Source organism: Herpailurus yagouaroundi, unplaced genomic scaffold (assembly GCF_014898765.1).
Source record: "Herpailurus yagouaroundi ecotype Mexico unplaced genomic scaffold, PumYag 162, whole genome shotgun sequence".
NCBI classification, from domain to species: Eukaryota; Metazoa; Chordata; class Mammalia; order Carnivora; family Felidae; genus Herpailurus; species Herpailurus yagouaroundi.
Window position 1 is genome coordinate 61,349,583 of NW_024412403.1, and position 14,966 is coordinate 61,364,548.

The 14,966-nt window shown below is 40.2% G+C and overlaps 1 protein-coding gene across 4 annotated transcripts in view; it reads right to left on the reverse strand.

Annotated features, from left to right (window-relative positions):
* CCDC191 (coiled-coil domain containing 191) overlaps positions 1–14,966 on the reverse strand; it is a 96,464-nt gene that overhangs the window by 56,938 nt on the left and 24,560 nt on the right. For all 4 annotated transcript variants that reach the window (XM_040484543.1, XM_040484541.1, XM_040484542.1 and 1 more), the window contains one exon: positions 4,126–4,316. In XM_040484543.1, coding sequence (XP_040340477.1) covers positions 4,126–4,316 — 191 coding nt within the window. The remainder of the gene's footprint in view (positions 1–4,125; positions 4,317–14,966) is intronic.

The following is a 14,966-nucleotide window of genomic DNA, read 5'->3' on the forward strand; positions in this document are numbered from 1 at the left end:
AGAAGGTGGGGCCCATGAATTCCTATTTTTAAAAAGCTCCTCAGGGGATTATAACGCACGATAGCCAAGTCCATGTCACTCTCGAGTATTTATCTTATGCTGCCTTCTGTTGCAATTATTTTTAGTAGTTGGGTGCCATGTTTAACTTCACTTAAATGGAAAACTCCTAGAAGGCAAGTGTTTAACACTTTTTTCAAGTCCCTCCTCCCTGTACTTAGGAGAGAGCTTAGTACCCAGTAAATGTCAATAAAGCTGGTTGGCTGAAAGAATAAATCCTATCAAACAGAATGAAAGAACAAGTGAACAAATGAACACCATAGTTTGAGGGATGTCAAAGAGCCAGTTTTCCCACTGGCCTGCCACACAGTACCCTCAAATCCCCAACACTTACATATTGGGCACTGTTTCCAGACCATGCCTGTTAAAGTATACACAGTTTCCTGAGAGGGATAACATCAACTGAGGATTACAGTAAAAAAGCATGAGGGGCTTGAGGGACAAAGGGAAGAGATAAAAGCATATTTCAGGAAAGGCCCAGAACTCTGGTATAAGAGGGCAGGACTGCAAGTAATGTAGAGGTTAATGAGGGGAAAACAGAGGTGCTTCTCAGAAAAGAACTGAGAAATCAGGGGCTCAAAAAGGGCTGGTGGAAGATGTCGAAAACCCCGCTCCTTCCTAATTTTGTCTAGGGCTCGCCATAAATTTAAGAGAGGAAGGGAGAGAGGAGCAATGGAAGAAATGAAGTCAGCTTTTAAAAGTGAACATGCTGAGCAAAGTAAAAATACAGTTCAGATTCCAACACCACCACATCAAAGGGTCTAACTAAGCATGTGCACCAGGGTTTTATTGTATTACCTAAGCAAGTAAATTCTCAGGTTTGGGAATATTTGTTAAGGTTGAGATTATATTATAATATTGTATTGAAATTTTATAACACCATTACCATAACTACTTTTAAAAGAAAAGAGACAGACAAAAATAGGAGAAAGAACAAAAGAAAATTAAAGAAAGGAAAAAGGGGAGGACAGAAGGACGGAAGGATGGAAGGAAGGAAGGAAGCCAGGAAAGCTAGGCCTTGCATGGGGGAACTGGCCAGTGAGGGAAATCTCAGGTGTCAGAAACAAGTGCGGATGCAAGAGCTGGAGGATGAAGACACAGCTGACATCTGAGTAACGGGCATAGCAAATAATTTCCATGTCCAGATGGATGGGCCACAGAACCACCTGTGCTTTGCCAATCTGGTAAGTGTTTAGTTTCTATGCTTAGTAACCCATTATATCCCTTGAGCTCATTATTTAGGGAAAAAAAATACTTGAAAACACTGTCAAGTTAAATTGCAAAAGAGGAAGCAAATAAACTCCTCATTGACTCACTTATTATTCAGCAAATGTGTATTTGGTGTCTACTGAGATACTAGGAGAAACTCTGATGAACACAGAAAAGAACAGCTCTCCAGACACCCTCAATCCCACTAATGTTTCTTGGTTTCTGCTTATAGTAGCTAACTTAGAGCTTTTCCCCACTTTTAATATCCCATCCTTCTTTCTAGAACAAAGAAAAACATGCAGACAGCCAGGGATTTGGGAAAGCAGCACAAAGGATGGTTTGTATCTAGTAGCTTCTTACTGCTAATATGTTTCCAGCATGTCTTGTCATTTGTTAATTACTGCTTTATTTTTCATCTGCAGCCATCTAAAGTAAATTGCCACACAAATGAAAAATACAGCTGTCTTGGGGAACCACCACCTAGATGTTATATAACATTTAGTACAGAAGCAGTGTGGTACAGGAAAGAGCATTTGGATCAGAAGCAAAGAGACCAGAGTCTAGTCCTGGACTAGCTACTCTCACCCTTTGGACCTTGAGAGAGTCGTTTACTCTCTCTAGGCCTTACTTTTAACATATGTAAAATGACAGGCAGGATCAGACGATCCTTGAGGTGGCTTTCTGCTCTAAATTTTTTTGCTCTAAAGTTCTGTAGTAAAAAAATTATTACAAGTTAAGTATTTTCTAACTCTGGCACTTAAAAAAAATGTAGTACCCATTCTGAATGTTTAAAAATAGACACCTGAAAATAATTCACAGATACGAGACGTTCTAAGATCTTAAAAAAAAAATTGGCACATAATGCTATTATGAAATCCCCATTTAGTGATTTCATATTTAAGCAGTTTAATTGCAATGAAATCTCAAGTTCTTCATATTTTTCTTCTACAAGTTTCTTCTGGTATGTAAATTTCACAGCCATGTTTAACTTCAACACTCAGTTTCCACTCCCTTCATACCATCATTCATGTCACTTCCCTTTTACAGCACCTCCAGTGTTTCTCTCCTTTACCCAGCATATCTTGCTAGCTATTCCTTTTTCAGTAAGCTATCATCCCAATTCCTTATATGAATCGCTAGGTCCTAAGAACTTAGAAATGAATTATGGGAAAGAGTTTTCTAAGCTGACCTTTTTTTTTCCCCCTAGCATACTGTAAAGAAAGGGAAATTGACTAAGTCATCCCTCTGCTTAAAAACTATCAAGACTTCACCTTTATTTACCAAAGAATTCCTAAACTCCTTGTCTTGGCATTCAAGGCCTTTCACAAATTGATGAACTTGAGAAACCACATGCTTGATGATCTCTGGCCAACCTGAATGGCTACACCAAGTGCCATTACCTCATCTCCCCATCCCCACCTAGGAATATCCTATTTATGGTACAAAGTCTGGCTCAAGACCCACCTTCCTGATCAAGCCCTTCCTGGCACTCTGTAGGAGCCTACTCAGTCAGTGTGACACTTACTTCTGCTAAGTTCTCAGTGGCAGAGGGGATGATTTATGCACGTGATGGTTTTTTTTTTTTTCAACGTTTATTTATTTTTGGGACAGAGAGAGACAGAGCATGAACGGGGGAGGGGCAGAGAGAGAGGGAGACACAGAATCGGAAACAGGCTCCAGGCTCTGAGCCATCAGCCCAGAGCCCGACGCGGGGCTCGAACTCCCGGACCACGAGATCGCGAGATCGTGACCTGGCTGAAGTCGGACACTTAACCGACTGCGCCACCCAGGCGCCCCTTTTTTTTTTTTTTAATTTTTTTTTTTTTTTTTTTTTTTTGCACTTGATGGTTTATGATGCTGCTCAGCCCCTGTCCTGCTTCTAGATCTTGTCTTCCCCATAAAAGGGCTTCAGACTCCTGTGTATCCACCCCAGGGCCTGATGCTGTCACACAGCTGCACAACTCCAGGGGGCAGCATTTCCTTCTACATAACAATGGTTTCACACACAATTCATTCAAGTTTTCACCCTGAATAAGAGTTGCTGGTAAGAGAAGTGATTACACATAAGCACATAAACTGCCCCTGTCCCCAAACAAACAAATGGTTCCTTCTATACCCATGATTTTGGTTCAAGGATGCAGAGCTAAACTTGGAAATGAATAGAAGAAAATGTATATAATTTTAAGATGACAGAACAAAGGAAGTTTTATTTGAAGACAAATTCTGTGTCATTCATAAGCATAAGAGAGAGCTGATATAAAGGTGTCAAAAACCTCTAAATAAGGTGTGGGACAGAAGACAGAGGAGTGGGGGGAATCACCTTGGCAGATGGATGTTCCCTGTGTTCCTAATTAACATTCAGCGTGCAGACAGGTATTTCCATCAGTGAGAATTACTGGCATATAAACCAAACTCTGTCTTCTGAATTGGTAAAATGGTCCAAGGTGCAATGCTACGACATCCAGAGGGCAAGGAAAAAACATAGTACTTGTTTTCTTCAAAAGGAGAGCATGTGCATCAGTATATTTTAATGAAATCTTTGCTTACACTTTTCAGTTAAAATGTTTTTTTCTTTTTCTTTTTCTTAAGCAGGCTTCATGCCCAGCGCAAACTTACGACCCTGAGATTAAGACCTGGGCTGAGATCAAGAGTCAGATGCTTAACTGACTGAGCCACCCAGGTGCCCCTCAGTTAAAATTTTCTAGTTTGGGATGTAATATAGAAAAACAGTGATTACCACATTTTATAATGGATGAGATGATTCTAGTGAACATAATTTTTAGATTATTTTGGGATTCTTCAGGAGGAAAAATGTCCTATAATACACCAGAAGGATTTTCATGGTACAGATAATAGTACCTGTTTTCTTCCCTAAGGTAATTTTCCATGGCTTGAGTCTCCCGTGCCAACTTCTGGGATCTTGTGTAGTCTCTCCAGGCCCGCAGGACTTTCAGTTGAAACTTCCAGTCAGACAGGGTCCCAGCTTTTCCCAGCTTGATCCTATGATCAAGGATCAGCTTGTGCCAGGCAGAGAAATACCGTTTTTGACACTGCAATGGAAACATGTGGAAAATCACCACTGATTGGCTCTAGTGTTTGTAATATCTAATACTGAGAGCTGTCACCTCAGGTATCCCCCTCATACTTTTTCTAACAAATCTAGCAACTGTCGTCTTGATGGAAGGAGAACCAAGTATAACTATTCAAGTCATGCAGCTGAGGCTCGTGGCTTAAACTATAGTACTTAATTCTCATTCTCAGGCACCAGTCCTTTGGGAAGCTGGAGTAGCAATCATATCTAAGACCCCAGTTAAGGGACGTTTTTGAAAAGCTTGAAACACCTGCTTCTAGGAGGATGGCCAACTTGTCTTGGAGCTTAAAATACCAACTGATTCAGACGCCTGGGTGGCTCAGTGGGTTAAACATTTGACTCTTGATTTCAGCTCAGGTCATGATCTCACAGTTCATGGGTTCGAGCCCTACATCGGGCTCTGTGCCGGCAGTGCAGAGCCTGTTTGGGATTTTCTCTCTCCCTCTCTCTCTGTGCCCTCCTCCCCAATAAATAAATAAAATAAAGTACCAACCAATTAGTTAATTTCTGTTACTAACACCTGCTGATATCCTACACAAAGGACTATAGAAGATCCCATGAGGATGGAATGGGGGTCTCTGGTGTCTGGAAACAGGATAGCTAAAACAGCTTCAGCTGGGCTACCATGACCATGGGAGAGCTTTGGTGAGCAGGTCTAGAGAGACTAGATGCTCAGGATGCTTGTGATCTTCCACTCCATGCATCTGACAACAAGTAAGACAAGTTCCACTGACCCTAAAGATATCCCCAGAGAAGTACTTTACTCTCTGGTTTGAGAAAATCTCTGATATCTAGTCGTTGCCTTCATCTTCCACCTTCACAGTAAACTTAATGTTCCCACCACATCACATAACTTTCAGCTCTTGGCCTTATATCAACCACACTGCTTAACACCTTCCTATGTTCATACTAATTTCTTGGTCCTCCATTTCTGCCCTCTCTTTATCTGACTACTTCAGGACTCACTTCTCCCTGGAAGTTCTCCTATCACAACTACTTTCTGCAAATCTCAGTGCCCTTCCACTGTGTTCTCAGCAACCTCTGCTTCTTCTATCAAAACTCTCTTTACACTGTATTATAATCACCTGTTCACTGGTTTCTACTAGACTGTGAGCCTCCAGAAGGAAGGGAGTGGGTCCCATGAATAGAAATGGAAAATCCGTGTTGGTAGCAATAAAACAAAGTAACTTCATAGAAAGTGACTTTGTGGGAAGTATAGGGAATGCCTAATGACCAGCTTCAAGCACTTGTTAGCTCTACCAGGATCATCTGTACTTACTGCTTCTATCTGTGTAACAATACTTATCTTTCACTATTTCAACATTTAGTAAGCAACCACCACTGCGTTTAAATTTGGGAACTCTGAACAAAGTTAAGATATAATCTCTCCTTTTGAGAGATTATAGGGAGAGGATATATAAATTGAAAGATTGATAACATTAGGAAGGAAGCATATGTTGGAATTCTTACAAATAGACCATTTGTCCAGGAATAACAAGAATTCAGTTACATTTCCATTTAGACAAACTACAAAATCTTCCCTATTGTTATTTATCAGGAGAAACCATGGCAAACTTTAAAAAGCCCTTGTTCCCTTTCCATTATGTCAAATGAGGGAATACTGTGCAGACGTTTACCTTAGATGCCATGGAAGGAAGGGAAGGAGGGAGGAAAAGAGGGAAGAAGGGAAAAGAGAGGGAGAGAGGAAGGGACATTTGCTGAATACAGGATATGCCTGCAGTCATAAAAAAGAAAAGACACATAGCTACCAGGTTGAGGGGATATACTTTTTGCATTATTTGCCTATCTAACCCACAAAATAGACCATGGAAAAAAAATATATTGTTAACTTGTGTGTCATTGTCAAAAGAAAATACCAGATTCATTTAAGATATTCCTCCTGAACGATCTGATGAAATATTCTGTGTGTAGCTATCTCTAATTTTAACTCCTGGAATGTTTCTAATGATGAAATAGTATAAACATAATCCACCTGGACAATAATAACACTATTAATAGTGTCCTTCTTGGATTTCTATATTCCTTGTCTACAAAGTTCAAAGCATTGCTGTAAGCACAATATTACATGCACTGTTTTATTAATTTGTAGACCATCATTACCAAATGGAGAGACTGCAGATATTATGATTTACTTTACAAAGCTAAACTTCAAGTAGAGAAGGGTTAATCACTAAATTCACAGAGTGAAAAGCTAGTGGCATACCTAATATTCTGGTATCCTGATGGCCCAATCTATATTAGGCAAAAAGTCTTCTTTTTAAAAATGAAGGGCAAATTTTTTGCTGCTTTTATACTGAAAGAGAAAAAACTCAATATATACCTTACTATGGTAGAAGAGCACTGCTGGAACATATGTGAATTTAAAAGGGCAAAATTTGTGTTAATAAATGCTATTGTCATTATATGTCTTTAAAATAGTTAAGATTATCGCTTCTCGGCCGTTTGGCTAAGATCAAGTGGAAATAGTTAAGATTAGACTTTAAGGGCAAAATGATCAGTTTTAACGATCTATGATTCAGTTTCACTACATAAAAGTTAGTAACAGCCAAGTGACAGACTCACAGCAACTGCTTTCTTTTCTTTTCTTTTTTTTTAATACATTTTATTTTAGAGAGAGAGAGCATGAGAAGGGGAGAGTGGCAGTGGGAGAGACAGAATCTTAAGCAGTCTCCACACTCAGAGCAGAACCCAATGCAGGGCTTGATCCCACAACTCTGGGATCATGACCTGAGTAGAAATCAAGAATTGGAAACTCACCCAGCTGAGCCACCCAGGAGCCCTCATAGCAACTGCTTTCTCGAAATTCACTTGTGATTGGTCTTTCCTGACTACTCAAAAGAGCAATCTCATTAAAGTAAAAAATAAATAAATAAATAAAAGTGTGAATCAAAAATAGCCACTTAGTTATTCTTGATTCATGGCAAACATTATTTCGGCAAATAGGATTCCCATAAATGTAATTGGAGGAAAGTATTTGGGAAAGGAAAATACTCTCAGTCCTGTCTTCTTTGGAAGATGCTAGCACTCTGCTTTTATTTAGACGTGATGAGAAGTGGCATACTTCCATAGTCATGATCTATTTATTCTCTCTATTACCTCTCCCCCCAGCTGAGTCCCTGCTGTTCCCGGGCCTGCTTCTCCTCTTCAGTGCCACTACAATAGTGCTCTATCCTTTTGCTCTTTGAAACAAGAACTATTATTGAAAGTCACAACTGTGTTGGAAGAGGAATACATTCTGTTTAATACATATTATTCAATAAATTTGGTTTCAGAATTTAATGGGTTTTTTTTTTGATGTTTATTTATTTTTGAGAGAGAGAGAGACAGACAGAGCATGAGCAGAGGAGGGGCAGAGAGACAGAAGGAGAAGCAGAATCCAAAGCAGGCTCCAGGCTCTGAGCTGTCAGCACAGAGCTCAACGCGGGGCTCGAACCCATGAACCGTGAGATCATGACCTGAGCCGAAGTCCGACGCTTAACCGACTGAGCTACCCAGGCGCCCCTCAGAATTTAATGTTTTAACTCATCAGACAACTATTCTGACCTCCCTCCATTTCTTACCTAGTTCCTTTATTTCTGTACCATGTTTTGTTTCTGATAGATTTTCAACTACGGTTATATATTCTTTTTACTAACTTGCACATCTTTTTAACGTAGTTGTGGTGAGAGTTAAGGCTTTGTACAGGTAAGTAAAATACAGAAAATCACTGTGGGAAAGACTGTTCCTAAATACATATCTATAATAATTTATAAAATAAAATACTACACAAAGTGAAATTGAGTAAGTTTTTAAGGGAAATGCTTCTCATCCTCTCAAAATCTTCCATAAGACATCCTCTGATCGTTAAGGACTCCACTCAAGAGGAGAAATGACAGCTCGCCCTGCTAAATTTATTACCTGCACTGGAGTTGCCCTCATTTTGTTGGCAAGAAAAGCTCTTCCCTGACGTGTAATCACACGGCTGTCGTGGGGAATGATTGGCATCAGGTGGAACAGCAATTTGCTATCTAATCTTCGTTGTAATTCTGACCCTGTCACTAGAGACGCTTGTTCTGATTAATGAAGTGGGGAACTCATCAAAATTCCTCAGCTATTTCCCTTTTGTCAGAAATCTCCGTGATAATTGCATCAAAATTCTCAGTCATGGAAAAATAAACAATGCATTGTAAAGAGGACAAAAATGTCAACAAGTTTACAGTTTATTTCTGAACAGAACTGAACAGAACTAACTGTGGTGCAACTAGTGCTGGGGGGGCGTTGACCAAGGCTCCGATGTTAGCAATAAAGCCACAGGCTCTGTGGGGCCCCAGGTGACCCCTTGCTGCTCCCTGGCCAAGAGGAACAGGCACTCTATAGCTACAACAGGAGGCAATCCTCAACTATTTTCCTTTTGGGGACCAATAGAGCTAGGCTAAAGGCCCCATAGAACCTATGCAATCCTGGGGGGTGGGGAAAGGAAGATCCTTATTCAGGCAAAAATTCATGCCCCTGAGAAGGAGTACCCTGTGACGCACCCTATTCCTGATTTTCATCATTACGCCCCAAAGAAAAGAGGGGAAGTCATTGTGTCCCCTACCCCAACATTAAATACTCCTATAATTAATTACATTAGGGAAAATACATTCAGTTCCCTGCCCACAGCACTGAGACCTGGACAACGCCTGGTTCCACGGAGAGCCCAAAGGCCTAAACTTGGACAACTACCACTGTGCAAAACCGCTGTGCAAAATGTTAACACTGGTTACAGACAAAAAGCTACTTTTGTTATATCCTGGAAGGTGTGATGCTCTTTTAACTTCTGTACTTAGCTTTTTTCTCCTTCCTTTTTTAAACTTAAAAAAAAATCCCACACACAAAAATACCCCTTATTACAGAAATTTAACAAACATACCCAAAAGTAGAAGAATAAACCCCTCATTCAGCTTCGAAAATTATCAACATTTTGCTAATCTTGTTGTATGTCTCCTCCATTCATTTTTTTTTTTCCCCTGGAGTATTTAATTTTTTTTTTCAACGTTTTATTTATTTTTGGGACAGAGAGAGACAGAGCATGAACGGGGGAGGGGCAGAGAGAGAGGGAGACACAGAATGGGAAGCAGGCTCCAGGCTCTGAGCCACCAGCCCAGAGCCCGACGCGGGGCTCGAACTCACGGACTGCGAGATCGTGACCTGGATGAAGTCGGCCGCTTAACCGACTGCGCCGCCCAGGCGCCCCGAGAATTTATTTTTAAATACTCCAGGGGATGGGGCGCCCCGAGAATTTATTTTTAAATACTCCAGGGGATGGGGCGCCCCCCGAGAATTTATTTTTAAATACTCCAGGGGATGGGGCGCCCCCCGAGAATTTATTTTTAAATACTCTAGGGGATGGGGCGCCTGGGTGGCGCAGTCGGTTAAGCGGCTGACTTCATCCAGGTCACGATCTCGCAGTCCGTGAGTTCGAGCCCCGCGTCGGGCTCTGGGCTGGTGGCTCAGAGCCTGGAGCCTGCTTCCGATTCTGTGTCTCCCTCTCTCTCTGCCCCTCCCCCGTTCATGCTCTGTCTCTCTCTGTCCCAAAAATAAATAAAACGTTGAAAAAAAAAATTTAAAAAAAAAAATAAAAAATAAATAAATTCTATACATCAGACATTACATCACATCACACATATATGTGTCACTGTGTATTTGCCAACATTAGGGCATTTTGTAAATTCTTAATTCTGCTAAGCAATAATGTTGCTTTAATTATCTAATTCTGCTTCTCTTCAGAAATAGTACAATTTCAGAAAGAAGTTGCTTAGTCTTACCATATAGTAAATTTTTTTTTTTTAAGTTTATTTATTTATTTTGAGAGAGAGAGAGAGAGTGCGAGCAGGGGAGGGGCAGAGAGAGAGAGGGAGAGAGAGAATCCCAAGCAGGTTCCACACCTGTCAGCACAGAGCCAGATGTGGGGCTCATACTCATGAACCACGATCATGACCTGAGCTGAAATCAAGAGTTGGATGCCGGGGCGCCTGGGTGGCGCAGTCGGTTAAGCGTCCGACTTCAGCCAGGTCACGATCTCGCGGTCCGTGAGTTCGAGCCCCGCGTCGGGCTCTGGGCTGATGGCTCAGAGCCTGGAGCCTGTTTCCGATTCTGTGTCTCCCTCTCTCTCTGCCCCTCGCCCGTTCATGCTCTGTCTCTCTCTGTCCCAAAAATAAATAAACGTTGAAAAAAAAAAAATTAAAAAAAAAAAAAAAAAAGAGTTGGATGCCTAACCAACTGAACCACCTAGGCATCCTCATACAGTAAATTGTTAACCAACAAATATCCCTGGATCTTTTAAAGAATGATCATGATATAGCCTATAACCTGACTATTCATTAGGATAAGGCTCCTTCCTCAATGTAGCTTAGACCAGTTTTCAGGGCCTCCTGTCTTAGGGAGGGCAGACCCACTGCTTCCCATCACTTCTCTCTTTTCCTCTCTCTTCCTCTTCCAAATTTCTTCCCTCCTACCAATCCCCACTCCCTGTGCATTCTCCCACCTCAGCCACACACCCTCAAACTATGCCGAGAGTACAGCTCATCTCAGAATATATTAGACAAATGCTAGGTTCACCTCCAGGGTAGTCTGACAGTAAGACAATGATGTAATGTCATTTGTTTCTACCAATATGGTTCTCAAGATCCTTATATATATTCAATACCCAAAATGTCTAGCATTTAGGGGAAATGATAGTCAACTCATAAAATTTTATAGAATGGGCTCCATTTATGCCAAAAGCTCTTATTTTTTCTTAAAGCAGAATTTAATCAGAACTTTTTTCAAAACACAAACAATTACATATACATGAATTGGAACCTCTGGATCAAACAGCTTCATGGCATTTTGAAAAGCAAAACCCCAGCACGATATTTTGGTAACCTGGTTCTCACTGTCCCTTCTGTGAGAATGGGAAACCCTAGTTACTCAGAGGATGAGGGTAAGGAAGAGCAGAACAACAAAATAAACAACCTCCTTACTAATACCGATCAAATTTTACTTGGATATTTTCCAGAGTTAGCTACATGAAGTAAAACATAATGTTTCAAACCCCTCCTAAAATGATACCACACATGGTCTTTACCAATAGCTTAGAGCCAATGTCCTTCATGTGTGTGCCTGACATTTCTTTCCCTACAGTTTTATTTGCAAAAAGGCTTTTCCTTCATTTCCTTCCCCAAACACAGACAACATTGCTGAGAGGATGGTTGCTATGTTTCAGCTCAGAAATGGCTTTACCTCAGTGGCGTGTAGGCAGTCCCGATGTAACTAAGATCTCTAGGGATGAATCGTGCTATATAAATGAGGTACTTAACTACTGTTTTCATCATCTTGTTAGAAAAATCTAGGCTTCTTTTCCATATATCCCCATGTTCCCTTGGTTTCGTCTGGGGTAGCCTTTTGGAAGGCGCTATGCCATAAGCATAACATTAACAATGATTTCCTGGGGGTCACTATTATCTTACTCTCTAACAGAAAAACCCAACCAAATAAACAAACCAAAACCCTCCCCCACAGAGTTGAGATTTCAGTTAGTATTAACCCATGTTTCATTGTTCTCTTCAACTTTCCCAAGTCTTGTTTCATAGACTTTCTTATCTTATTAACAAGACATAAAATGTATTTCAAGATAGGGCAAGAATTCAGAAGGCCATTTTCCAAATAGTATGAGTTTCATAGTTAATCCCTTGTTGTTTCTGCTAATTAGCAATGACATGTGGATTGCTGAATCTCCCTAAGAGATTTCACTGCAAGATCAAAGAGAAACTAGGAGAGAAAATGGAAGTAGATGGTTTCTATGCAAAAACAGATGTTTTTAATAAAACAAAGAGAGCTGGCAATGAAGTATGTGGGAAAGATGCATGCATAGTGCTGCACCTGAGCTTTTGTTTGGATAAGAGGGCCCACTCAGTTTCTCTCAGAAAGTCTCCTATTAAATAACTTGGCCCAAATGTGATGTTAAGAGATTGTTTAGGGGGGAACAAATAGAATCCAGAGTCAAAGCACAAAGAATTACAAGAATTAAAGGAGATTGAACTAGAACAACTCCTAGAAACAGATTCTTTCCAGTCTTCCTGTAAATACTCTGTATAGCTGGCTGTTGGGTTTGTGCCAGTGAACCATTTTGAGGGTGCTGACAAGTTTCCTGCTATCTAGTCACTCTCTGCAAGCCAGCTAGGCATTTTCCCCCTTTTTATCCTGTGATCATATTTAGGCTGCTGAGTGTTTTAAGTTTCATTTCCCAAGGGCAGCTTTAGGCTCCTTTAGAACCAGGGTAGGAATGTGGACTAGGGCCAAGGTAATGAGCTACTCCATGGCATTTACCAGAGGCCTATCCTGTCTCCAGCCAAGTCTATGTAAAAGCCGGAGGAGTCTGGGAGGTGGATTCTCTCCATGTCTCAGTTATACTCATATACACTGGGGAAATCAGAATTACAGGTTCACTGACAATATGACAAATGAACAACATAATCACACTGAAGGGAAGGGAGAGGGGAAGGGGAAGAACAGAACCAACCTAAGTAACAATATTCTGGCTGCATAAGATTGAAAATGAAGATAATGTACAAATACTATACTCTGGTTAGTATACTTGTTTACATAGCAGTATGGGTTGGCAATTCTGAAACTACTTCTATAGTATATTAGAATAAGTAAATAGATTTTTGATAATGGGTGTCAGGTTTCTCACTGTCTGAAAAAGGAATTCTAAATCAGCAAGGGGGAGGGGCTATACTGAAACCCGTGGTGCTGGATTAGAGTTGAAGGTATCATTATGAACTTATGATTATTTTAATAAACATACAGACAGTTATAGAAATAAGTAATAAATAAGGAAGAGGGAAGAATAGCATGACCCCTGTGTAACTGCACTGGAATTAGAGATACCAGTATGAACTCATACTGAACCAGTATGAACCAGTATGATTTTAGTATGTATACAGATAGGCAGACACAGAAATACAAATAATGTGGGTCATGCGTGGGTTACTACACACACATGTATTTCCCAGCTCTGTCTGCCAAGCAATGACACCCCAGGAGCACGGAGAGCACCTACTATTCAGATCTTGGTTTCTAAATACTATTCTCCAATAAAGAAACCAGAGTTCCGTGTAGAAGTGGTTCATTCCAGGGCTGGAACAGGGAAAATACAAGATGGGCCTGGAATGTCCTATGGTGCCAGAAAGAAAGGAAGTGCCCCCAAAACAATGGAAATATTTTGAAAGAACAAAGAAATCAACCTGAAAGATTTCCCAATGGCCAAAGTTAGAACAATTTGAGTAACAAAGTAAACAACGATAATAATAGATTATAACCCATAGAATAAAATACCTATCTAGGAGCCCATACTGATAAAAGTAGGTAATTGAATAAATAAATAAATTGGGGAGAAAGGACAGGTTTTCTTTCTAGAAGAATTTCAGTTAATAAATGGAAAAGAAATGAGGGAAATACAAAATCATCATCAGACAAGTACATTAATGTTGTAGGCAAGATCCATCTACCTATAGATGCCAAAATTAGTAAGTGAAAGTTTAAGAAGAAACAGAATATTTGCATAGTTTTACAATATTTCTTCTAAGACATTCCAAAGGAAAAATAGTAACTTTATAGTATAGAAACCTAGCATATTAACACTTGTACACCCTGATACGATACTGAGAAGGGCACAGCATCACTTCTTTAAGTAATCTCACCAAAAATGTATAATCTCAATCTAAGCAGGAGAAAATATCAGAAAACCTCAACTGAGAGGCATTCTACAAAATACCTGATCAGTACCCTTAAAAAAATGTCAAGGTCATAAAAGAGAAGGAAAGACTGAGGAGCTGTCACAAAGCTGGAAGAGACAAAGAAGATGTGACAACTAAATGAAACAGAATTATGGATTGAGTCCTCGGTATATATACTCCTAGGTATTCCCTAATGTAGAATTATGGACTGAGTCCTGGAATAGAAAAAAGGACATTAGTGAAAAAACTGGTGACATCCTAATAAGGTCTGTGGTTTAGTTAATGTATTTAATGGTGTTGTACCAAGGTTAATTTCCTAGTTTTGATATTTATGCTATGCTTACATAAGATGGTAACATTGGGGAAAGCTGGGTGAAGGGTATTCAGGTACTCTGTGTACTGTTTTTGCAACCTTTTCTGTATGTCTACAATTATTTCAAAATAACTTAAAAACAATAAAGTATAGGATCACTAAGCAGAATCTGTGTGAAGTAGAGATCATTTATTCATACTCTCAAATTTTTAAATTATACTGGCTGATCGTTTTTTAATTTTTTAATTTTAAAGAGAGAATATGTGTGCATGTGGGGGATGGGTAAAGGGGGAGAGGGAGAGGTAGAGGGAGAGGGAGGGAGAGAGAGGGAGGGAGAGGGAGAGGGAGAGGGAGAGGGAGAGAGATCTTAAGCTGGCTCCAAGCTAAACTCAGGGCTTGATTCCATGACCCTGATCATGACCTGAGCCAAGATCAACAGTCCAATGCTCAACTGACTAAGTCACCCAGGAATTCCTGACTGGTCCTTTAAAAAAATTTTTTTTGAATGTTTATTTATGAGAGAGGGAGAGGGACA